The sequence below is a fragment of the Mytilus trossulus genome, unplaced genomic scaffold (genome assembly GCF_036588685.1).
Source record: "Mytilus trossulus isolate FHL-02 unplaced genomic scaffold, PNRI_Mtr1.1.1.hap1 h1tg000380l__unscaffolded, whole genome shotgun sequence".
In the NCBI taxonomy this organism is placed as follows: domain Eukaryota; kingdom Metazoa; phylum Mollusca; class Bivalvia; order Mytilida; family Mytilidae; genus Mytilus; species Mytilus trossulus.
Genome location: NW_026963343.1, coordinates 443,132 through 471,081, shown reverse-complemented (window position 1 = coordinate 471,081; position 27,950 = coordinate 443,132). Strand labels below are relative to the sequence as shown.

The window sequence follows — 27,950 nt, the reverse complement described above, 5'->3', positions numbered from 1 at the left end:
TGTAATGTCAATTTCTCTTCTACTTCTATTTTTAGTGTCCCTAATGTCTCCTCCTACTGATATACTTTAACAGTTCAAATCACACTTATATTCATTAAATTATCAGTATTTATTTTCAGGTTATCCAATTTGAAAACAATTACTCAATTCTTTTAAAAATATTACAGTGTTAAGGATGCGTGGTTTAACATTTATGAAAATAAAACTCTTATTCGGATATAGTTTTAAAGGATATGCATAACCAAAATCAGGAAGAGGCTTTGTTGACATTGCCAGAAATTTCTGTATATAAATTTAGGGTTGTCAGATTTTCTAAGTATTATAGATTTTAAAGACTCTTCATCGGTAAGTACATTATATATATACAGTGACATTATCCATGTACAGTTACAATTTAATAGAAATGATATATAAAAGGAGCATCAGATATGAAAAAGAGGACAACTAGAAATGTATTGATTTTGATACTTTTCCTTAACAAATCATTATTTTTCTAAAGTATTCTTATATAATTTTGAGGCCCTACATAGTTTGTGGTTCGTTGTGAGCCAATGCTCCGTGTCGAAGGCCGTGCATTGACCTATAATGGTTTACTTTTAAAAAATAATTTGTTTTTTTGGATGCAGAGTTGTCTCATTGGCACTCGCACCACATTTCCCTATGTCTATAATATCTATAGATATAGGAAGATGTGGTGTGAGTGCCAATGAGACAACTCTCCATCCAAATAACAATTTAAAAATTAAACCATTATAGGTTAAAGTACGGCCTTCAACACGGAGCCTTGGCTCACACCGAACAACAAGCTATAAAGGGCCCCAAAATTACTAGTGTAAAACCATTCAAACGGGAAAACCAACGGTCTAATCTATATAAACAAAACGAGAAACGAGAAACACGTATATATTACATAAACAAACGACAACTACTGTACATCAGATTCCTGACTTAGGACAGGTGCAAACATGTTTAGATTTGAGCAAACTCAACATCAATGTTTATTTTGCCGTAAAGAGTAGTTTTTACGGTTTTAATTGTTTTCATTCTCTATTTATATTTAAGACGACATTTATTTCAAGATCTCCTGTATACGTTTCTTTGTTAAATAAGTAAAAATTCTTCAAAGATATCAATTTAAGACTATATGACGCTATATATAATAATAAAAAAATAATATGTATTATGATTGCAAATGAGACAACTGTCCAAAAGAGACCAAATGACACTGAAATTAACAGCCATAGGTCACCGTACGATCTTCAACAATGAACAAAGACATATCGCATAGTCAGCTATAAAGACACAAAAATTGCATAAAAAATGTAAAACAGTTCAAATATCAACAAATTATGACTATTCTTAAGGTGTATGCTTCTTTGTATTTTCTGTTAAGAATATTTTCACTAATATTCTGTTCTACTAACTGTCTATAATTGTTTTTACAAGCAAATCTTTAAGACATTTTGTTTTTTTAGTGTATAACCATCTTTACATAATTTGAAATATACTGGCGTAGACGAAGTTCAATATATATACAAAGAATCTTGTACAATGCATGATTTATACCTCCGATGGACATTTTAAAAATAAAGGGGAACACATCTTTGTTATTTTAAATCTTTAAAACTTAAAATGATTTTATATAAGTGTTAGATTTCAAAATGTTCTATTTTTATATATTAACAGGTTTTGAAGACATAATTTGATGACAGTTTATTATCTTCTTTAACACAGAATTCAATCATGCAGGTATGTCGTATGTTAATAATTCGTAATGAGATAACAATTTGGCATGTTATGTTACGGGTCGTCTTATGCAGAGACAAACATCATGGCCGAGACTATCAAACATGTACACTTGTGTTTTTAGGGAGTCCTTTGGGGCTCACTGTTTAGCGTGAGCCAGTGTTCTATGTTAAAGATTCATTGTACCATGAACTATTTGCTTCGGTAAGTTGTGACTTGGGTGAAGAGTTATCTCGTTGGCACTCATACCACATCTTACAAAAGGATGAAAAAAATGGTCATCAATCGCTTTGAAAACAGTTTCAAATAATAATATGCTGTAGTCATTGCAACATAACACTGTGTATTCTCCCGAATGAAGTAGAGAATTTACAGAATTGATAAAGCTCTAAGAATTTCAATTTTTACAAAGGAGCCAAAAAATAGGGATAACAAATAGACGAAATATGATCTTTTTACAACTTCTTTATTGGGTGTTTCTCGCTCCCATTGTATTACATTCTATTACCTAAGTCACATTTTGATTGTATTGATTATGACATAACAATTGTAGTTTTAAGGGTTTCGAACACCGCTTCAGTCTAGTGTTTCCTCTTGCTGTTTATACTGATCAAATAATAATATATATTATTTTACATTTAAAATTTTTATTGCTGTCACTGTGTGCTGTTTACAGTGATTAAACAATAACATCTCTTTTCCAGATGAAGTTTGTTTTTCTGGCACTGTGTGCTGTTTTAATGTACGCCAATACTGTACAAGGTCTTAAAACTAGATTTTGGAGGCAAAGAAGCAGACTATCAAATGTGTATCAATGTTACAACCAGTGTAACTACGGCTTGAAGAAGTGTCTCCATTACCAATGCAGACCAATTTACTATAACAGAGGACATTACTACTACAATCAGTGTTGCCAGAACTGCCAATACATCAAACAGAAGTGTAACTACTTCTGTAATCAACACGGATACTATCCAGGATATAACCATAGATTCTAAACCTTGTAACTACTTCTGTAATCAACACGGATACTATCCAGGATATAACCATAGATTCTAAACCTTGTAACTACTTCTGTAATCAACACGGATACTATCCAGGATATAACCATAGATTCTGAACCTAACAGTAACTACTTCTGTAATCAACACGGATACTATCCAGGATATAACCATAGATTCTAAACCTTGTAACTACTTCTGTAATCAACACGGATACTATCCAGGATATAACCATAGATTCTGAACCTAACAGTAACTACTTCTGTAATCAACACTGATACTATCCAGGATATAACCATAGATTCTGAACCTTGTAACTACTTCTGTAATCAATACCGATACTATCCAGGATATAACCATATATTCTGAACCTAACAGTAACTACTTCTGTAATCAACACCGACACTATCCAGGATATAACCATATATTCTGAACCTAACAGTAACTACTTCTGTAATCAACACCGATACTATCCAGGATATAACCATATATTCTGAACCTAACAGTAACTACTTCTGTAATCAACACCGATACTATCCAGGATATAACCATAGATTCTGAACCTAACAGTAACTACTTCTGTAATCAACACCGATACTATCCAGTATATAACCATATATTCTGAACCTAACAGTAACTACTTCTGTAATCAACACCGATACTATCCAGGATATAACCATATATTCTGAACCTAACAGTAACTACTTCTGTAATCAACACCGATACTATCCAGTATATAACCATATATTCTGAACCTAACAGTCACTACTTCTGTAATCAACACCGATACTATCCAGGATATAACCATAGATTCTGAACCTTGTAACTACTTCTGTAATCAACACCGATACTATCCAGGATATTACCATATATTCTGAACCTTGTAACTACTTCTGTAATAAACATGGATACTATCCAGGATATAACCATAGATTCTGAACCTTGTAACTACTTCTGTAATAAACATGGATACTATCCAGGATATAACCATAGATTCTGAACCTTGTAACTACTTCTGTAATAAACACCGATACTATCCAGGATATAACCATAGATTCTGAACCTTGTAACTACTTCTGTAATAAACATGGATACTATACAGGATATAACCATATATTCTGAACCTTGTAACTACTTCTGTAATCAACACCGATACTATCCAGGATATAACCATATATTCTGAACCTAACAGATATTACATCTCGTCAACTTGGACAGGATATAACCATTAATTTTGAACCTAACAGATATTACATCTCGTCAACTTGACCATCTTTCTTTTATGGTCAGTTGATATTTCAATTTTCTTTATGAATCATTTAATAAAACATTGCAAATGAATTTATTCTTATATGCGGTTTTTTTTTCTGTTACTTTCCGTTCACTAAGAATTGAAAAGTTTGAATCTATGTTAATAACATTTATCCACACAAACTCGAAATAAAGAACGCTACACATTTATCCCAATTCAATAGGAATAGTAAACATTATCCATCTATCCCAAATAAACTCGAAATAAAAAAAAACACAACACATCTACCCCAATACACTCTTAATCTACAACACCAAAATTTTAGACTGTCTCAATACACTAGGAATAGACAACACCACACAACTATTACAATACACTCTGAAAAGACATCACCACTCGTCTATCCCAATACACTCTGAATAGACAATACGACTCATCTATCTTAAAACACTCGGAATAGACAACACCATACATCTATACCAATACATTCGGAATAGACAGGACCACTCATCTATTTTAATAACTCTGAAGAGACAACACCACACACCTATCCGAATATAATAAGGGTAGACAACCGGATTCATATATCCCAAAACACATGGAATAGACAACATTACACATCTGCCCCAATACACTTAACATAGACAACACTAAACATATACCACAATACACTCCGAATAGACAACAACACACATCTATCCATTTACACCTAGAAGAGACAAAACCACATATATAACCCAATACACTCGGAATAGACAACACCACACATATATCCCAATACACTAGGAATAGACAACACGACACATCTATCCCAATACACTCAGAATAGACAACACCACACATCTATCTCAATACACTAGGAATAGACAACACGATATATCTATCCAAATACACTCTGAATAGAAAAGACCACTTATCTATCTTTATACACTCAGAATAGACATCACACATCTATCCCATTAAACTAGGAACAGAAAGCACATAATATCTACTCCCCTCCACTCAGAATAGACAATACCAAACATGTACTAAATTCACTCTGAATATAAACAACGCCAAACATCTATCCCAATACACTTAGAATAGACAACACGACACAGCTCTCCCAATATACTCGAAAAGACAACACCAGTCATCTATTCCAAAACACTAGGAATAGACAACACCAAACATATATGACAATACACCCGGAATAGACAACACCATACATCTATCCCAATACACTAGGAATAGACAACACCAAACATATATGACAATACACTCGGAATAGACAACACCATACATCTATCCCAATACACTAGGAATAGACAACACCAAACATATATGACAATACACTCGGAATAGACAACACCATACATCTATCCCAATACACTAGGAATAGACAACACCAAACATATATGACAATACACTCGGAATAGACAACACCATACATCTATCCCAATACACAAGAAATAGACAAGACCACTCATCTATCTCAATACACTCGGAATAGACAACACCACACATCTATCCCAATACACTCGGAATAGACAACACCATACATCTATCCCAATACACTAGGAATGGACAACACCACACATCTATCCCAATACACTCAGAATAAAAAACACCAAACATTTATCCCAATTACCTTAGATTAGACAACACCAAACATCTATCCCAATACACTAGGAATAGACAACACCACACATCTATCCCAATACACTCAGAATAGACAACACCAAACATCTATCCCAATACACTCAGAATAGACAACACCAAACATCTATACCAATTACCTTAGAGTAGACAACACCAAACATCTATCCCAATACACTCGGAATAGACAACACCACACATCTATCCCAATACACTAGGAATGGACAACACCACACATCTATCCCAATACACTAGGAATAGACAACACCAAACATTTATCCCAATTACCTTAGATTAGACCACACCAAACATCTATCCCAATACACTAGGAATAGACAACACCACACATCTATCCCAATTACCCTAGAGTAGACAACACCAAACATCTATCCCAATTACCTTAGAGTAGACAACACCAAATATCTATCCCAATACACTCAGAATAGACAACACCATACATCTATCCCAATACACTCAGAATAGACAACACCAAACATCTATCCCAATACACTCAGAATAGACAACACCAAACATCTATTCCAATTACATAAGGGTAGACAACACCAAACATCTATCCCAATTACATAAGGGTAGACAACACCAAACATCTATCCCAATACACTAGGAATAGACAACACCAAACATCTATCCCAATACAATCAGAATTGACAACACCAAACATCTATCCCAATACACTCAGAATAGACAACACCAAACATCTATCCCAATTACCTTAGAGTAGACAACAACAAACATATATCCCAATACACTAGGAATAGACAACACCACACATCTATCCCAATACACTCAGAATAGACAACACCAAACATCTATTCCAATACACTTAGAATAGACAACACGACACATCTATCCCAATACACTAGGAATGGACAACACCACACATCTATCCCAATACACTAGGAATAGACAACACCAAACATTTATCCCAATTACCTTAGATTAGACAACACCAAACATCTATCCCAATACACTAGGAATAGACAACACCACACATCTATCCCAATACACTCAGAATAGACCACACCAAACATCTATCCCAATACACTCAGAATAGACAACACCAAACATCTATCCCAATACACTCAGAATAGGCAACACCAAACATATATCCCAATACACTAGGAATAGACAACACCACACATCTATCCCAATACACTCAGAATAGACAACACCAAACATCTATCCCAATACACTTAGAATAGACAACACGACACATCTATCCCAATACACTCAGAATAGACAACACGACACATCTATCCCAATACACTAGGAATAGACAGCACCATATATCTATCCCAATACACTCTGAATAGAAAAGACAACACATCTATCTCAATACACTTCGAATAGACAACACCAAACATTTAATTCAAAACTCGGAATAGACAAAACCAAACATCTATCCCAATACACCCGGAATAGACAACGTCAAATATCTACCTTAAAAACACATTGAATAGACAACACCAAACATCTAACCAAAATTGGGATATAGATTCTGGTGCAAGAAGCTATGTGTCAAAAACTTATAACTTGTGCAAAAACCCTAAACAAACTTACATCTTGCACACAACAAGTATAAATATACAAGTACGTCTGAGCAAGCGACAACTCTGTAACAGATTTATCAATAGGACCACCAGCAGTGATGGTGATACATGGCTGTGTACATTATGTATATACAACTCGTCTAAACATCAACACAACTATGTTAGATCGCCTGCACTGTAGCCGTCCCGCTAGACCACACGACCATCTGGGCTTCATAAAAATGAAGCTTTTGGTGGCCGGGTGTTACCTTTCCACGTCAGTTTTAATCTAGCGTCGTACTACAGTCCATGATGAATAAGGCATCACATGTTGTGTCATGTGTTCTATTGTTTGTCTTTTTCATTTTTAGCCATGGCGTTGTCAGTTTGTTTTAGATTTATGAGTTTGACTGTCCCTTTGGTATCTTTCGTCCCTCTTTTATAGACACGATAAATTAACTATAGCAAAGAATCCTACAAATTAATGTAAGATACAGTCACAAAAAATAATTATATTTATAAGTACGTCTGAGCCAGTGACAACTCAACAACAGATTTATCCATCGGATCACCAGCAGTGATAGTGATACATAGAAACCTTGTTTAGGGGTCAGCCAGTCAACATCAGTTGGACACCAGTCAAGCTTAAAAAAAAAGGCCAAGTGGCGGTCTGACTTCTGTCGCATTGATGCTGATTTGTCAAATATGCGTTTTGTTCCCAGGACAATCAACTAGAAATAAAGATATGCATACAACTGTATGTTTAATTGCATTTAAAACAATTATGAAATTATTTTAAGAACTTGTAAGGATGTGTGGTTTTAAAATTTAAAAAGAAATTAAACTTTAATGAATGTATAAATATGACATAAAGATAAGCTTAATCACACTTAATAACGGGAAGAGACTTAACACGGGTAGGAACATCCTAACATCTCTATATAAATATGGTTTGTTAGATGTCTGGAGCATTATAAACTGTCAAGACATCTTAAGGGTAAGTACATTATAATTTACACATTATTGATTTATAGTTCAATCGGAAAGAGCAAAAAGATTTTGTTTCTTAAAACAAAATATGTGTACTAGGTAGAATAAAAGAATGCCTTTGACAATTCACGTTTTATTGAAATACCATCCCTTATATATCAAAGTTTACTTTTTAGAATTGTTGTAATACAAATCAAATGTTAATACTGTTACACTTTACTTATAGATTGATTTCCGGTTTTGAGATTGTCCGTTTAACTTTAGGCAATATAAATAAAAACAAAATTTTTGTATATTATAAATTAGACATTTATATATACATGTAATTGTGGTATTATTAACTATATAAACACATAGATTAAAGTACAAATATAGGATCCGGATACAAGCTGCAACTAAATATAAAATTTTAATATACAAAAACATATTTCGTCTCAAATTTATACTGGTATTAGATAGGTATTATATTCAAGTGCAGTACATGTATTGAGTAAAACATGTATTGAGTAAAACATGCATTGAGTAAAACATGCATTGAGTAAAACATGTATTGAGTAAAACTTGTATTGAGTAAAACATGCATTGAGTATAACATGTATTGAGTAAAACTTGTATTGAGTAAAACTTGTATTGAGTAAAACTTGTATTGAGTAAAACTTGTATTGAGTAAAAGGTTATTTGTATTGACCGGAGTCTTAGTAGAAGGCCAATACAGTTGATTGAGACCCAATGCGTTCGAGGATATAAAACAGGATTCATAAAACTCCGATTTAAATACAACTTATTTTGTTTTCTGTTATACCACCTTTCAAAATACAGCGATGAAATTTCCTATTATGTTCCGGTAACTTGTTCCATAATGTGAAAGAAGGGACAACAAATTTACACCATACAAAGTTCTTATAATAATATGTGTGCGGTCCTTACTTTTTAAAGGGTGTTTTTCTCCAGGCGCTCCGGCTTTTTCTGTCAATAGCTCTAACGCGACGCTTTAAAGTGGCGTTGAACACCAAAATTCCGAAAGGTTTAAAATATAAATGGGACCATACTTATCATCATATACAACCATTTGGTTTATACCGCTTGTTTAAAAAATTCTATTAGCAATAAACGAAAGTAAAAAAAGAGGGAATTTATTATAAATCTTTAAAACTTTAAATGATGCAATTTATTCATTTGTTAAACTGACTTACTTACATTTTATATTTCTATTTTATACATTTTCAGGAATTTCAGACATACATTGAGGATCGTTTATAAACAAGTATAGCACAAAGTTTCATTATGCAGGTAAGGTGTTTATTGTCTTTAATTTCTAGACGATCGTTCTAATTGTTTTCTATCTAATTGAGACAAAGATTATAGCTGAAGTAACACAATTTAAAGCATTTTTTTTACGTTTACACTTACTTTTTTGTGTTTCACGTTGAAATACATAATAATTCTTATAAAAGTTTGACAAGATATCCAAATCTTTAGCGAAGGTTATTTCGTATGTATATTTCTTTATAATGGATTGACTTTAAAGTCTACAAAATAAAATGAAAAATAATGTAATATCTTGGTAGACAATGAAATATGATACATATAATTGTTTTCTTCGTTTTTCTATCTATGAGACTAATTAATCAAATTACATTTTATTCAAAGTACATATTTTTATTTTACCTCTTACTGATATGTTTCAGCTCAAGTTTATGTTGCTAGCAGTCGGTGCTGTTCTACTCTGTATCAACTTTGTAAAAGGAAGTTCCAGTGATAGTGGCGACAGGAACGATGGCGGGAGATTCGGAGGTAGGCAGAACAACGGTGGAAGATTCGGAGGGAGGCAGAACAGCGGTGGGAGGTTCGGAGGGAGGCAGAACAGGGGTAGCAGCGATAGTAGCGACAGCAGTAATGGTGTCAGGAGGGGACAACGACCAAACCAATGTTATTACCAGTGTGACTACGCCCTGCACAAGTGTAAAAATTATCAATGCAGACCCCTTTATCACAGCCAGGGATATTATTACTACAAGCAATGTGTCAATGACTGTCTATTTGTCAAAGAAAAATGTTATTTCTTTTGTAATGAGTACGGATTCTATCCAGGGGATAACCATCAATTCTAAGTGATTTCATAATCCAGTGATTTATAGTTAATATTCTCTTGTTTGGTTTAATAAATTGTTTAATAAAAACATATCAAATAGTGTTTTCACTTTAACATGACCGTGTTACTTTGGTAACATTGAACATTTTTATGTGGTACATGTACTGCGGTACATGTACAATGACGATTTTTCAATTTGTTAACTTTTGAGTTGAAAATATTCTTTCGTTGAAACTTATATGAAACATACACCCTACATTAAAAGATACAATTAGCAAACAATTAAAAATCTACTTTTAGGCCGACGTCTCATCATATATGTTCCTCTTATTTGAATGAATGAAAACACAAAGATTAGACTTTGGCGTAGACTTTATTAAATGAAGGTAATCGTACGGCCTCCAACAACGAGCATGATCTTTACCACACAAAAAGGCATTAAAAGTTCCGACATGACAAAAACGAGAAAAACAATTTTTTTACAAAATAATAAACGAAAAGTCATTATGAATTATTTCAAGAAACGACAACATTTGATTAACAGGCCACTGTTTAAACAGACACATACAGGATATATCGGAGACATACAAGAAATCCTGTTTGTTCGTTTTTCAATGCGTCTGTCTCTCTATCTATCTACTTATAGAGTATTCGGCTTGTGTGCCGAACATTTCTTATAGTTTACACAGTAGTGCATTTGATTACAAATAAGCATGAGAACAGGATTTTGTTTTCTTTCATTTCTTTCATACAAAATTACAAACTGTTGAAACTTAACAAATGTTGGTAAAGTTTTCAATCTATGGTTACAACACTTTACCACACAATAACAGAATTGCACAATGAATATAATAATACGAATCGATCTAATTCAAGGATAGAATATAAATAGTAATGCCGATCTAATTCAATGAAAGAATATTAATAGTAATGACGATCTAATTCAATGATAGAATATAAATAGTAATGACGATCTAATTCAAGGATAGAATATAAAAAGATCACTGACAAACAGAAGACGGCCAACGTAGACCGCCCTGAAACCTTCTTTGGGGAAGTTCAGAAATATAACCCTGTGAGAGTTCGATAACTCGAACATGATTTGGCATATCTTATCAAATAAGATATATTAACGCCAGAGCCTTACTTCTACGCAGATGGCTTATATCTACAAATTGGCAACTGACAAAAAAAAATTAAACTCCTTGAATCTGTTTTAAGCCGAAATATCAATCATCTTTAATCATATCGTTCCTGTGTTGCACGTTTGGTTTCTATCTTGCAATCTTACAACATAAATGACAGGCTTTAAGAAAACGTCTCTGAATTTAAATTTATTCAATAATTGGAAAAAGGAACTTTTTCAGCTACACGTTGTCTGACAGTTGCGGCGGGGGACATTTTAGTGCATTGATTGAATATTTTAGCGAAAAAACATTGACGTTTTAGCGCCAAAGACTAACCCATAGTTTAAGTTTAAACATATTTTATTTTACTTTGTTTTAAAAAAGTAGCATAAGGGATTGGACACAAGTTATAACTACATTAGAGACGTTCTCTCTCAATATAAATATAAACACAAAGTACATTAGATAATGACAAAGAACATAGTAGGAATGTATGTAATACATACTACAAACGAAAATTAAAAATAAAAAAAATAAAAAATACAATATGATAAGTACGGAAGCCGATAAGGGCCATTCAAAAAAAATATTTTATGTCGTAATTACGTTTTTTTGGGTACCGTCACGTTAACGTATTAAGCGTCATGTATATTATTTAACAATAAAATACTTTAAATATGAAATTTGGAGTTTTACCAAGGGAGCTTATAATTAAATAATAACAATGTCTGCCACACGGCATTTCAAGGACTCTCCCTCTGGTATCTTTCCTCCCTCTTTCATAGCTGACTATGCGGGGCTTTTCTAATTATTGGGGGCATAATGATGACCTATAGTTGTTAATTTCTGTCTCTTTAGTCTCTTTCCAATCATAATACATATTCTTTCATAAATAGCGATGTCGTTATTACGACATAGATATGTCGTTTACACGACATAGTGATGTCGTTATTACGACATGATATGTCGAAATTACGACATAGCGATGTCGTAATTACGACATAAAATATTTTTTTTGAATGGCCCTTATCGGCTTCCGTAGATTAGGAATAATAATGAAACAACTGGACTGGAGCATATGTGGAGTGAAAGTTTGTAAAGTAGAAATTTAGAATGTTGATTGATTGTTTTAAAATTTTTGCGTTATTCTGATGTAAGATTGTACTGACTAAAAAATGTCTTTGTTTTGCTGAAAAGAAAGGTCACCGTCACCAGTCAATAGAAGCTCAATGGATATAGTATAGGGGAAATTCGCCTAATTGCGGACAGCGGCGATATGCGGACGGAAAACGAATTTCCCATTTTCAATAAAATTTTGAAAAAAATAAAAAATAAAAATATATAAAAAAATGTGTTTTGTTTTTTATTGACCCTCCATTTTGTTGCAATGATAATATAATGTTCATTACTTACGATTTTCTTTCATGCCATGTGATTAAAAGTACATGCTTTAAATAGCTTATGTCAACATGTTTGAAACCCGGAAAATTTGGGAAAAAATCAAAAGTCATCATGTCACAGTCAATACACATTTATTCATGTTATTATGACAATTTATGTGTTGGAAAGAAAACGGCATTGCGTATTATATTAAAGAACACATTTCTGTTTACTCTTTTTACTGATTTGTCTAAATTTGCCTATCCTTCTAATTTTGAAAACAGTATTTCTCTTGCTTCGTTGTGAAAAGCGCAATCTTAAACATAGTGTATACTGTCCTCAACAGGGTGATCAAAGCTGCATGCAGGACTGGGTTTAATATTAACACGATGTAAATCTGAATTTTAAGAACTGCACATATTTTTCAAACGTGTATGAAGGATATTAAGTTTTCTATCCCCACAAATAAAATAGGAAGGTGGCTGTATCAATTTGGACTTCATCTTTCGTTTAAAAATATTTATTCGTATAACCCATGGGCCCTGGATATTTTTTTCTCTTTACCTTGTCTAGACTTTGGTGGACATTCGTATTTGATACTTCATATTTTAATAAATGTTGTTGTTTGCAATTTGATCATAGAATCAAACAAAACGTAAAAACACGTGACAATTATTAAGCTGTTCTTTATCTTTTTCCATGGAACGACTCTAGACCATTTTTTGTAAGGGGTCCTTCATTTCCTTATTATCTGTATTCATCTCGCTCATTTTCGCGATTCTTTTTCTTTTAGCACCCCCATTATTCCCTTTTTTTATTTATGGGCTCTTTAACTCTTTTCTTTGTGTTTACTGCCCATTATTCTGCACATTTTGTCTATCGTTTTTTTTCTTTTTGTTAACCCCCATCCAGACCATCAAATATACCTTGATGTTTAGTAAATTTGTTTTCCATGCCAATGAGACAACTTTCTTATACAAGTCACGCAGTTTATAAAAGTAAACCATTATAGGTCAAACTATGGTCTTCAACACGGAGCCTTGGCTGACACAGAACAGGAAGCTAAAAAATAAGACATGTGTAAAACCATTCAAACGGGAAAACCAACGGTCTAATCTATCAACCACATCAACAACTACTGAACATCAGATTCCTAACTCAACACAGGTGCAGACGAATGCATCGCGTTTGAACGTTTGATAGGTACTAACCTTCGGCATTATCTGAAACAACAATGTGACATCACATACCTTCTTTACACATAAAGTATTTCATCATTTTCTTTCGTGAAAATAATTAATCTTCCATCGGTAAAGATAACGGGGTGCACATACAGACACTGCACAAACAGGTGATATATCATATGCTAAGTACTAAAACCATACTTGGTGTAAAAATAAATCTCAAAACGACGTGGGTTTTTTCATTGACAGACAAAAGGACAAGGCTATTGGGAAATCCTGTTATCTGTTGGACTTTTCCAAAATCCGGGTTCTTAAGCTTGATTCGGATAAAAACTTGCATAAGGGACCAGTGCATAAGGGTTATTTGTAGCTCGAGTAAAAATATCCTACCAAATCAGGATATAGACTGGGTTCCTTATATATTTAAAAGAATCTTAATATATTTTTATTATACAAGACTTTCTATCCTATTACCGGTTACTGTAACTTTTTCGGATACAAACTTAAATAGTCGTTATGAATTTCTTGTATAAAAATATCGTGTGCAAGGCGGTATGTATAGAGGCTTGACGTCGAACGGTGAGTTTTGAGCAGTTACGTATATAATTATTAAGAAATAATTCTTTCATGCCATGCTCTATGCTCATTTTAACATGGGTAGGCATTATATTTGTTAATATCTTAATACCGAGCGTTAGCGAGGTATTAAATGTTTACAAATATAATGCCTACCCATGTTAAAATGAGCATAGAGCATGGCATGATAGAATTATTTCGATTCTAATAGGAATATTTTGAACTTTTGTACTTCGAAGCGGACCTATAGTAGACGCTCGAAATGTCGCCATTTTGATTTGGTGAACAAAAACGTTATAGAAAAATCAACAGTTTATCAATAAAAAAAAGAACAAAAACATTTAAACTTACTATTAGAATGTTTTTATTTAATTTCCTAGCGAGCAACACCATAAAAAATGTCCATTCTGATCTCTGGCGTTGTTCAAAATTCATCTGACGTTGCAATTTCAATTGTGACGTCAATCACGTGCAGCCCATGTTCTATTCGAATTAGAACATGGCTTTGTATCCAAAGCTAAAGAAGAACGTCATATTAGAATATCTCATTGTCGTTTAAATTTAAATCAAACTATGTTTTAAGTTCTAATATCGGTCTGTGAATTTAAGATGAACACTTTCGCTCTGTTGCCTTAAATTTATGTATGTTTTTAGTAGAATTTACAAAATGATTTTCTAGAGAACATTGTTGCTTATATGTTTAGCATTTTCAAAATTTAGCTTAATTCGAACTTTCAAATATTTTGCCTCGAAGTGTATAAAAATTGGAACTGTGCATCTAATTGTATAATACCGTATTTCTGTATTAAAACTGAGATACAATTAACAGTAAAGCATCATGCTGAACTTGTATGAGTATACTTTAAGGATGTACACCTCTGAGAATCCAAACATTTCTAGAATTAAACTTTTTATTAAAAATAGTTTTGGGTTTATAAGAATTAAAAAATAACTGGTGAAGAAAAATCATATGGTGGTGCAATTCCTTTTTTGCTACAGCCCTTTGAAAGTACCCAATTTTGATGATTTTCTAATTTTTTTCAATTTTTACCTATTTTTGGGCTATTTCGGTGAAAACATTACAGTTCCACAATTAAACTTTTTTTCATACCTTCAATAAAGATTATTGTTTGTTGTAAATATAACGAAAGATTTATCATATTTTGATGCTTTTTGGGGTCAAATTTACCATAATGTCAATTTCGTAAATTTTTAAATTAGAATATTTCTCTGTTTTTAGAACAAAATGCATATTATTTCAACTTTCTTGTCATAAATTATTGAAATAATGCATATCTAAGAAGTTTGGAATGAAAAAAAGTAATATGGAATGCACATGATTCATTGATATTTTCCACGTGGATCACATGTTTTGGAAATAATTACAGAACGAGATTTCAACGAGACTAAATATTTATAAGGTTTTTTTGTCCAAAGTGTTATATCCTCATTCCAATGTTTTAAATGTATTTCTGAAGTTGCACAATATTCTATTTTTCAGATTATATCTAATTCAACTGGTGCAGTATTTTGATCACTAGTCAAACAAACGTTGAAAATGAATGTAAGTATTTTAGCATGTTTAATTTACATATTTTGATTCCATGCAGCTCATAAAACATAGACTAAAAGCACCAACGTGTCAGAAAACAAATTCATAACTTTAAACTAGTTTAGTTTGTAGGAAAATTGCAATCGTTCATTCTCAAAGATTTATATTTTTTCGTATCATCAATAAAACCCAGAGTAAAACAGTTTCATAAGTAAAGTTAAGATAAATTCAGTTCAGTCATTGATAAACTATACATAGTCTATATAGAGGTGAGATAAGAAATTAAGAAAAGACGTAGCCTTATTATCAAAAAATAAAGTATAATTTAAACAAAGACGTAACTTTCAACAACTTATATGTACTCATACACCAAGAAAGATCTTGTTTTAACAAATTAGTAATTTCTCAATTTTGAGACAGGAAACAAGTTTCTCTGGCATGTTGCAACTATGGGTTAATATAAAAAAAAATAAAGGCCTCCACTAATTTGAAAAAAGGGAAAAGAATCAAACTTATTTATATTTTTTAGACTTTCGTTTATAAGCCTTATAACATTGTCACTGAAATCAGGATAAAATCTAAACCAAAACACCCCAAAAAGAATAGACATTTTGAGAACAAATCCAATTTGAATTTTCAACGAAAATTTTCAAACAGATGATTTTATTTTTTTCTTATAACGGAACAGATTTTATCAAATATAACAGACCTTTTTGTCGGAAAGTTTACAAAGCCTGGAAAAATTCCTGTTTTTAAATAGATTACATCAGGTCTTGATTATATTTTCGTTTAGGGATCATACTTGATAAATCACATAAAACTGTACTGTATTTTCTAAAAGATTATTTTATTTTTCACATGTTTTTTTTCATATAATGAAACAGATTCTATCAAATGAAGTAGGCTTTTTTCTCAAGGATAAGCAAGTCTGATAATAACCCCTGTTTCTTAGTAGCGTACATCTAGTTCTGGAATAATGCATGATAAATCACATATAACTGTACTATATTTGTGAAGGCAAATTAACTTTTTTCAATGGAATTCTTATGTTTTCAGAAAAATCTACTGATGGTGCTGGGAGTTCTTTTCACTGTATTGCTGTTTACCGGTTCAGTCGTGGAGGGTACTCAACCTCTTAACTATAACTTTAACAGATTCAGGACAGGCCGTGGTAATAACTTCGGTGGCAATCGACGATATCGCTACGGCTTCAATCGAGGTTTTGGTGGATTCAATCGGGGTTTTGGTGGATTCAATCGTAACCGTTTTAGAAGAAGATTTTTTCATGGATAAATTTCATGAAGAATTGAGTTATTCATAAAAACAATATTTATAGGAAAAACATTTCTTGTGTCACTGGAAACAATATATTGTATTAAAAACAGTGCGAAGTGTTGTCACTTCCAAACTTGAAGCACATTGTTTTTCCTGTAGACCTTTGTTGTGTCGTTATTTTCCTTACGTTTACCTCATATATTGGTGCCAAAGTATAACCGACTTTATCGCAAGATTTTTAGATCATTTCAGCGAAAAGTGAAAATTAATACCCATTTTAGAGCGAGATTTTAGCCCATTTTTGTTTATCAAAAAAATATTTTTTTCAATGCATATTTTAGCGAAAGATATATCTCTGTAATGGACTCACTAATGTAGTTAGTCACCGCTTCCGTGTATATCAATTGTATGGTCATTATCTTTTTTATAAATTTACTGTTTGCAAAAATATGATTTATTCTAAATACTTAGGATATTGTTATCCCAGGCAGATAACCTTAGCCGTATTTGGCACAACTTTTTTGGAATTTGTGTTCAATGCTCTTCATCTTTGTATGACTTTCTTTCCTATTTTGACATGAGCGTCACTGATGAGACAGATGTAGACGAAGCACGCATCTGGCGTATTACACTATAAGCCTGGTACCTTTAATAATTGTTAGCTTGTCGTAATGCTATATTGTATCGCTTATTTGTGTGTTTTTATGTCCTGGATGTTATTCAATTTATTTGTATTGTAGTCATGTCATGTAATGTTGTCATTTTACTGTTAATATATTTAACATGGCCATTAATACTAAAAGTTTGGCTAGCCGAAAAAACCAGGTTCAACAGACAATTTTTTTTTAAATGTCCTGTACCAAGTCAGGAAAATGGCTATTGTTATCTTATAGTTCGTTTTTGTGTGTGTTGAATTCAAGTGTTTCTGTTGTGTAGTTGTTCTCCTCTTATAGTTGATGTGTTTGCCTCAGTTTTGGTTTGTAACCTGGATTTGGTTTTTTTCTAAATCTATATATTAACTTCGAACAGCGGTATACTATTGTTGCCTTTTTAATGAATGTTAATAGAATCAAGAAAGCACAATGTAAAAAATATCTTATTTGGTCAAACATTTCAAAGAAAATATCAAAAATAATTACTGATCAGAAGGAACAAAAATTCAAATGTACTACAAAATTCTCCCATCATGGATCAAAACCAACATCAAGCGTCTCATAAGAAGGAAACAAAGCAACACGACCAGATGAAATACCTACCGAAAATTGCAAATATTGGCTGCAGAATTATTACCAGTTCTTACAAGAATAATATTTATTTGACACAGGAGAAGTTCGACCAGATTGTAGACAGGCCAACATAGTTTCACCACACAATAAAATAGAGAATGGAAATGGGGAATGTGTCAGAGAGACAACAACCCGACCATAGATAAAAACAACAGCAGAAGGTCACCAGCAGGTCTTCAATGTAGCGAGAAATTCCCACACCCGGAGGCGTCCTTCAGCTGGTATCTCTTACATTGTACCTCAATTACTTGTAAACTGTTCGAGCATATAGTTCACAGCAGCATCATGACACATTTTGAAAAACAAAGTATACTCTGTGACAACCAACATAGTTTCTGGAAACACAGATCATGTGAAATCCAACTTATCCTCCCCATTGATCAGATAGCCAAATGCATTTCAAATTGAAAACAGGTTGACATCATACTAATGGACTTTGAAACGGCGTTTGACAAGGTTTCTTATTCGAGATTTCTGAACAAACTTCAATTTCATGGATTAATTGGCCAGATAAACTCCTGGATCGGTTCATTCTTATCAAATAGGAAACAACAGATAGCATTGTAAGGGACTAGATATCAACAAGACGAATTTCAATTGTGAGGAGTGTGATATAGATTTTGTCTAATGCTTAGTCTGTAGCTGTGTATATTACATTTTTGTGTTGTGTCGTTGTTCTCTTATATTTTAAGCGTTTCCCTCAGTTTTAGTTTGTTATCCCGATTTAGTTTTTTTGTCCATGGTTTTATGAGTTTTAAACAGCGGTATACTACTGTTGCCTGTATGAACGAGTGTCAATGAGACAACTCTACTTCCAAGTCACAACTCGTCAATCAAGTAAATCATTATAGGTCAAGGTACAATCTTGAACACGGAGCCTTGTCTCACACCGAACAGCAAGATATAAGTGACCCCAAAATATTACTAGCTTAAAACTATTCCAACGGGAAAACCAACGGTCTAATATATATATATAGAAAGAAACGAGAAACGAGAAATTTTTATATTTTTATATGTACATTTACCTGATACAGATAAAAGATTAAAAATACACATAATTTGTCTAAGAAAAAATATTACAGGTATTATTCTGATACCTTATACACCATAAAAAAGATATCGCACCTCCCTATTTTTTTTTACCAACCAAAATTCTAAAACAAGTCACATTATTGTTGCCTCAAACGTATATATACATTATGTAATTTGTAATAGATATAAACACATGCGTAGATACGAAAAAAAAAAAAAATATATACAAATTTGTTAAATTAAAAAAAAGACTGATGTTTGAGGCACTAAAATTGGACTATAATAACCTTTGGGTGTTTACAAATAGGATATCTCAGTATCTCAATTCTTTTTTGTAAACCGAGAATATGCATCAGTGGTTACAACAAACACAGTGTCAATACAGAGATAAACCATGGTTTAAAACGTAAAATCACATAAATACTGAACTCCGAGGAAAATTTAAAACGGAAAGTCAATAACCAAATAGCTAGCTAAACCTCTCACTTATGAAAGTCGCACCTATTCCATTATATTGACTACGATGCGTTGTTGTTGACTTATGATTTAAATGTTGAAGTTACAACTTCCAATACTGATTTATTCAAACTTCATAATAATTTGCAGTATTTATCAAAAGTTTACTAACATTATTCAATTAGATAGGTGTTCAAGCTTATACATAATAACGCGTCAATCAACATACATACCTCGGCGTTTTGAAGTAGCATGTTTATATATGTTGACCTTTAATTGGTAACCAGTGATAGCTTTGCTTGTTTTTAATAGACTCTGTGGTAACGAGTCGTTTAGGGTACGGGACTTGATATTTAGATATTGATATCAGGTGACAATATCACATAATAAATTTATTTTAAAAACTACACTGTAAGAAGTACTTTAACTTTTTTAAAGAAAAAAACTTGAATTAATCCTACAACTAAAATAACGGCGAGTTTCTTGCTTGAATTTCTCTTCATATCTTTAATTTGATTGTGCCTGCTCTATTTTTATTGGAGAGCGTCTGACGAGTTTTCAATAATCTTAACGCGCCTAATCGATTTAAAAAGTAGACCTGATAAATTTGAAGATTTTTTTTTCAAATTAATGTTATCATGTTATAAAAGTGTTTTTATCTTCATAAGACCGATGTTAGATAGAGTTTTCTAAATCAGCATCTTGAGGATGAATAGTATTGTGATGACAAAGAAAGCAATTAAGTACAGCCGGAAACAAAAAATGTCGAGCATTTTTGAAATATTTTGCCAAGACAATTCCTCATGATTGTCAACGCTATGACAGTCAAATTCTTTTTCACCTTTTAACTCACATATATCCATCACACTGTTCCCGTTCTTTGATCGCTCATAACTACAACCAGATTTACATTTCCAACATATTAGTCTTGATATTATCTTCTCCATGAAAAATCGGAGACATTTTGGTATCTCGGTGCTGCCATCTTTGTGGTGACAATCCAGAATCATAACAGTTAATATGACTGAAAGTATTTCCATGCCCAGAAGAGAGATAAGATAGGTGGCTGAAATAACAATAAAACACAATGAAGAAATCATATATAGGCTAGTGAAATGTCATCGTTGTCAAATAATCATTGACGTTGACGTTGAAGTACATAAAATAATACTAATATGACTGCACCAAACGCGCACTTTGAGATTCACGAGTTTGACTGTCCCTTTGGGATCTTTCGTCCCTCTTTTTTGACAATTAAATCTTTTCAGTGATTCTCGAGGTCAAAACAGTCGAAAATTTATCAGTCGAAAGCATAAAATTAACGACAAAATGTAAAACTAAAACTATAGTTTGCGTGTTTTGATATCGATTAAATAACAACGCAACCGTGCCATTGTCAATAAAGGCATAAGTAGCATACCGCTGTTCAAAACTCGTAAATCTATGGACAAAACACAAAACTGGGGTAACAAACTAAAACTGAGGGAAACGCATTAAATATAAGAGGAAAACAACTACACAACATTAAAATGTAACACACACTGAAACGGAATAAGCATTAGACTAAATCCGATGAGAATAATAAATATAACATCAAAACCAAATACATGAATTTGGGATAAAAAAAAAGTACCGTGACACGTCTTATAGTAATGTGAATTCACACTCACATATTTTTTATGTACTTGTCTTAATTTGATACGGGAATACATGTTTTTGCTAATGGTGTAAGTTTTATTCAGGCCGTTAGTTGAAGTCATTTCAAAATGTCCATTACAGTTGTCGTATCTTTTATTATTGTACACTTTTATTAGAATGTACACAGCTGTTCAACTGGAATTTTAGACTTTACAGTTAAATACTTACTGAGATACGGTGTCGTCAAAGAAGTTGTTGGTATGCTATCGGAGACCAGAGTCAAATATACAGCAGACGTCAGTAAGATAGTGAGGCTAAATCCAACCTTTTCTCCTGCATCCGCTGATAGTTTGAAAACAAAACAAGCAAGCAGTGAAATACAAACCATTGGCGCAATGCTGTTCACTATATGAAATTCAGATCGTCGTTCGAAAGTGAGGCTGTAAATTATTTGAAAAAACTGTACAGCCTCGCGTTTTTCTACCCCATTGGTAACAGTATATCCTATGTATTTCCATTCGCCATTCTCCTGGTAATTTGACACTCCTAAAGGAACATAACTATCAACTTCAAGTTTCATTTCAGATTTAGTATATCCCCATGACGTCACAATAATATCACATGTTTGGGTATCAAATGGATAGTAAGTGACGTCAGTAACACAACTAGTGGTGAAAATATCTGCAGGAGACCATGTGACCTGTCCGGTGGCAGCCACACGTATTCGGACAGTGTTATCACTAATAACACCGACGTTGTCTACCCTAAAAACAGAAGAAGAAAAAATCGTGAGTTTTTTCTCTCTTTCAGTCTTGCGCTCGAACCCTCGAATACACATACAAACTACTAGTAATAAGAAACAGTCATTTCTCACTTAATAAGTCCTTATTCAAAAATTATTGTGTGCAATGCTAATAGGGCGGACTTAAAATATACGTTTTCTTGATTAGAAAACAATTTACAGTTTGACAAATTATACAGACTCTGGTTTATTGCCAAAGACAAAAGTAAGTTGAATTCTAAGTCAATTTTTCATTTTTTTATGTCATGTATAGTTTCTGTTTCCTAAGTGTAGCTTATGTGATTCTTTTATTAAATAAAAATGGCAAAAAAAACCTAACGGCTAAAAATGATGACCATTAATTAAAAATCATGAGATTAGCTGATGATGGCATGAAAATTATGCCCAATAACGAACCCTTACAACTCTCTGAGAAGTCCGCAAGTGCCATGCTGTTCAGCTAAACTAACAGCATACTACATTCTTGCTATGTTTGTGCAATATGTAATGTTAGAGTCTTCAAACTACTAATGCAAAATCGTTTGTAACGTTCAGTTTGATCGGTGAAACGTCAATAAATTTTAAGAAATCAATTAACATGTCGCCATTAATTTAAATTTGCTAGCAATCCACAAATTTATGGTATCTTAGAGATTAATACACAAATATTTTATTTCTAATGAACTTACGAGTTTTCAATCATCAATGGTGGTACCCATATTTCATTTTCCGTACAAAATATGTTTTGGATGTCACTGCTATATGTCGGATTAGTACTCCATTTCAACCTGCTAGTCTCAGCCCATCTCTGTAAAAGCGAGGCAAAAAATATTCAATAAAATTAACGGTACCAATTTTCTTGCACCAGATGCACATTTCGACAATACATGTCTCTTCAGTGATGCTCGTGGCCAAAGTATTTTAAATCCAAAGCTTATATAAAAGATGAGAAGCTATAATCCAAAAGGTCCAAAAGGTATAGCCAAATCCGTGAGAGGAATTAGAGCTTTGCATGAGGGAGATACATTCCTTAATTGATAATAGTGTCTATCATTTTGTAACAGCTAATTTTAATAACACAAAAAATCTGTATTTTGATGCCAGTACCAAAGTACTGGCTACTGGGGGTGGAAATAGCCTCGGGGACTAATAGTCCAGCAGCAGAGGCATCGACCCAGTGGTAGTTATCACTTATCTGTCGAAAATAAACTAATCATGACAACTCCATGACACAAGACAGCATAGGAAACTAAAAGAACTGAGCAATACGAGCTTACCAAGGGATAAAAATGATACCAGGCGCTCTGGAGGGGTCAACAGACCCTGCTCCTTACATGACACATTTTGTAAGGCAAGGCGAGTGAAATGAATGTATATATAGTAATAATTTAATTTTGGATGGAACGCGTCTTCTGATTGGCTGATGTTATTTTGTTATGAGCCCATAGACATAATTAAGTCATGTGACCGTGACGTCATCAACGTTTTTGCATGGTTTTCAACGGTTTAAAATGGAATTTAGAATTAAATCATAAGAAATTACTATAATATGTTTTCTGTCTATCGAAATAACATAAAAAAAATGTGGTGCACACTGTTAAATAACCCGCTACGCGCGTTATTCAGTGTGCACCACATTTTTTATGTTATTTCTTCATAGACAGAAAAAATATTACAGACATTTCTTAAATGGTTCTGTTCTGTTGTTTCAATATCTCTTCATACAAAAGTTGCCTGTCAAAAGTTTTATGTCAGTATTTTATTTTTATTTCTTTTAGTATAATGAATATCATCAAAAAGAAACTGAATTCCATAGTAAATGGTCAATAGTGTGTATATCTCTATACATTTGAAACCAAGACAAATTATAAAAACAATGTGATGATTCTTTCATTATATAATTTTTCAATTAAAAATATAAAAATAGATTGCTATGCCGTTTAATGGTCTCGATAAAAATGTCAGAAGAGATAAGTTCTATTATACGTGAAAAAACATCTTATGCGAGAATCGCCCTCCAAGAAAAAAAATAACTGATTCGTTAATATCCGAATACAATTAAGGAATGACTGTAATATTATTCTGTCTATAAAGAAATAACATAAAATATGTGGTGCACACTGATTAACGCGCGTGGCGTTTTTTTTTAACAGTGTGCACCACATTTTTTATGTTATTTCGAATAGACAGAAATAAATATTACAGTCTTTTCTTATAATTTAATTCTAAATTCCATTTTAAACCGTAGAAAACCAGGAAAAAACGTTGATGACGTCACGATCACATGAATAAATTATGTCTATGGGCTGATAACAAAATAATGTCAGCCAAACAGAAGACGCGTTACATCCAAAATTAAATTATATGGTGATGAACACTCAAGTATCAACCAAAATTGCCTGAATCAATTATTGTTAAACATAATCTTACCATGACAAAGTATCCTACCACAGTCAGGTATTGGTCACGGATATTCTGTAAAGGAGAAAGAAAACTATTTAAAGATAGAATTACATCAGCAATAAGATTAACATCCTTTTCATGGATAAATTCATTGCCAGAAATTCTCTTATCGCGTATTGTTATGCATTTACTTTTCTACATTGGCCAGAGGTATAGGGGGAGGGTTGAGATCTCATAAACATGTTTGAGCCCGCCGCATTTTTGCGTCTGTTCCAAGTCAGGAGCCTCTGGCCTTTGTTAGTCTTGTATTTTTTTTTTAATTTTAGTTCCTTGTGTACAATTTGGAAATTAGTATGGCGTTCATTTTCACTGAACTAGTATATATTTGTTTAGGGGCCAGCTGAAGGACGCCTCCGGGTGCGGTAATTTCTCGCTACATTGAAGACCTGTTGGTGAACTTCTGCTGTTGTCTTTTATATGGTCGGGTTGTTGTCTCTTTGACACATTCCCCATTTCCATTCTCAATTTTATCTTTCATGTTCTGGTAATTTTTATGCAAATAATCTTGGATCTTGTTTGTAATGATTGATAATGTAGAACCCGTCTACAATTAAATTTTGCTTCCGACTATTTTAATTCAAACGTCACTGCTGAATCTCATGAAGACTAAGCACGCGTCTAGGTATCAAATTGTAGGTCTGTTATCTTAAAAACATTTCTTCAGCCTCCTCTTTCTTTGTTGAACAATTTTTATTTGTCTAATGACTTTTGTTATAATGTTAATATAAATAAAAGACTTAAATTATGTTTCTTTTTTTTTGTACAAAAGTTAAAACAATGTCAATGTTTGTGTTATTTTGGTCTCTTTAAGAAAGTTGTCTCAATGGCAATCTAACCACATTTTCTTTTTTTATATTAATTCTCTACCCAGACATCAATGTGATTGTTGTTCATCTTTTGTGTTTTAAACGATTCCGAACCATGTGTAACTTGGCAGCGAACTTTTTTCCTAGTATTTTTTAGACATTAGTTATATAATCTAAAATCTATGTGTTCCTTAAAAAGAAGTTTGAACGTCTATTATGACAAGATAGGAAAATAAATATCAATCACATTGCATCCTAGCAACGTACAAAGCAACATAAACAACCTTCACAGCAGGCTGACAAATGATAGTTCACACTAACTCTGCTTTGTCCCTAGGCTGTATTTGTTGTAAATACAGGAGTTTGTCTGGTGAAACCTCTTTTTAGCCCCAAAATATAGCATTTCTAAATTTTGATAAAAATGAAAACTTTAAGCTATTTATTCATGTTATTGGCAAGAAGAATTCTTCTGCTAAATAAACATTGATAGTTTTTGACAATACAATGTACATGCATCTTGCACTGGCATCAGTAATTCATTAAACATTAGTAAAATCTTCACAATTTTAGCATTTAATGTCCTTATTTGGAGATTTTTTTTGTATACATAAATGTAAGAAGCAGCTAGTGTAATATTGGATATAAAGCAGCAAATAATCAGCTTCATACATTGGAAAGGTAACACATACTAACCAGTTCCTTTAGAGTCAGCAGATTCAGTTGCATGTTTATTGTCACAGCTGTGCTCGGTCTTGCTAACTTGTTGTAGCTGTTGGTTACAAACAATTCGTTCCGCAAGGCTGCTTCTTTTGTAAAGGAATACACACCAATCGCGGCAGGAAGACCTGATGTAACATGTGTAAGAAAAACATATTTATAAGGTAATGAGAAAGAAGGATATATTTAGTAATCGGCAAGGATGCAATATTATAATCGACAATTTTGTGTTTTCGTCTTACTCCCTGTATTCAAAAGGGACAAATAATATATTTTATCGATGTAGAAGCTAATAGCTAGAATGTGTTCCAAAGACCGAGCGAGCCATTAAATCACGTTGAGAACACCAAGAAAGTTTGCATGTGATAAACTAATGAATTTTCATTAAAACTTTTCGGAATTTGTTCATTTGAAAGAGTAAAAGGATGAACATATCCTATGAATAGAATAACCAGACCTTGTGAATAGTTTTATGAGTTTTATGAAAATTAGTACAATAATAAAAATATCGAACTCCGAGCTGTAAAGTATTTTTACACATATAATAAAGCAATACATTTTGAGGAATGATTTCATGCATGTTATATAAACACTGGTGCCTACTATGAATTCACAATTAGATTTTGTCATTTGCTTAGGAACTAACCGCTTTTAATTTTTATCTGAGTTCAGTATTTTTGTAATTTTACTTTTTCCACTAAAAACTAATGTAACTTGTGTTATTGTTTTAAAATGATTTTTGTATTCTAATCATTTTTTGCTAATGTGCTTTGCCTATATGCTTTTTTGTGTTTCTTTGTTACATATGATGTGGCTCTGTACTTTTACATCCCGTCATTCTGTTTGTTACATATTTATTCGTTTTTATCGTGATAAAGATTATTACACAATCTTGACTGCTCTACCCCCTTTTTTTAAATTTTTACCCATTATTATTATTTTTTTATTTTGGTTCACATATCGTTGTCAATATAATTGAATTTGATGCGACTGCCATACAAGTTAGAAGCTTAGATAGCTATAAAAGCAGATTTTATCCATATTTCTACATATGAAAATGACTGTACCCAATCAGAAATATGACAGTTGTTATCCGTTCGTTTGATGTGTTAAAGTTTTAGATTTTATCATTTGATTAGGGACTTTTTGATTTTGAATTTTCCTTTGAGTTCAAAGTTTTTGTTGATGTACGTTTTACTTTTTTCCAATTTAAGGACATAGTTAGCCAAATTGGAGCATGTTATTGGACTTTATGATTGTTTATGACAATGTTTATGCTGTATCATACGTTTCTTTATTTGAATATTATTATGAAGTTTTGAACCAGAAAACAAGAGCGTATGAATAGACGTTTATCTACCAATCAAACGAACATTATACTAAGTTAATTTCTGTGTCCAAATAAAAA

At 32.6% G+C, this 27,950-nt stretch overlaps 2 protein-coding genes and 2 long non-coding RNA genes across 4 annotated transcripts; 3 read left to right on the top strand and 1 right to left on the bottom strand.

Annotated features, from left to right (window-relative positions):
• Window positions 1-241: 241 nt before the first annotated feature.
• On the top strand, window positions 242-4,088 carry LOC134702057 (uncharacterized). The gene is made up of 3 exons (XR_010104303.1): window positions 242-345; window positions 1,687-1,749; window positions 2,451-4,088. It is a non-coding gene; the product is annotated as an uncharacterized LOC134702057 (long non-coding RNA).
• A 4,030-nt stretch (window positions 4,089-8,118) lies between these two features.
• On the top strand, window positions 8,119-10,370 carry LOC134702056 (uncharacterized). The gene is made up of 3 exons (XM_063563153.1): window positions 8,119-8,184; window positions 9,405-9,467; window positions 9,866-10,370. Exons 2-3 carry the CDS (start codon window positions 9,462-9,464, stop codon window positions 10,286-10,288), a joined length of 429 nt encoding a protein of 142 aa, XP_063419223.1. The 5' UTR covers window positions 8,119-8,184; window positions 9,405-9,461; the 3' UTR covers window positions 10,289-10,370.
• A 3,947-nt stretch (window positions 10,371-14,317) lies between these two features.
• Window positions 14,318-17,339, top strand: LOC134702047 (uncharacterized). The gene is made up of 3 exons (XR_010104301.1): window positions 14,318-14,539; window positions 16,038-16,100; window positions 17,145-17,339. It is a non-coding gene; the product is annotated as an uncharacterized LOC134702047 (long non-coding RNA).
• Window positions 17,340-20,115: 2,776 nt separating this feature from the next.
• On the bottom strand, window positions 20,116-27,380 carry LOC134702051 (acetylcholine receptor subunit alpha-like 2). Its single transcript, XM_063563149.1, has 6 exons — window positions 27,371-27,380; window positions 26,519-26,670; window positions 24,987-25,031; window positions 23,246-23,364; window positions 22,004-22,539; window positions 20,116-21,203 (listed from the first exon to the last, which is right to left on the bottom strand). The coding sequence occupies exons 1-6, from the start codon at window positions 27,378-27,380 to the stop codon at window positions 20,827-20,829; spliced, it is 1,239 nt and encodes a 412-aa protein (XP_063419219.1). The 3' UTR covers window positions 20,116-20,826.
• Window positions 27,381-27,950: the final 570 nt, after the last annotated feature.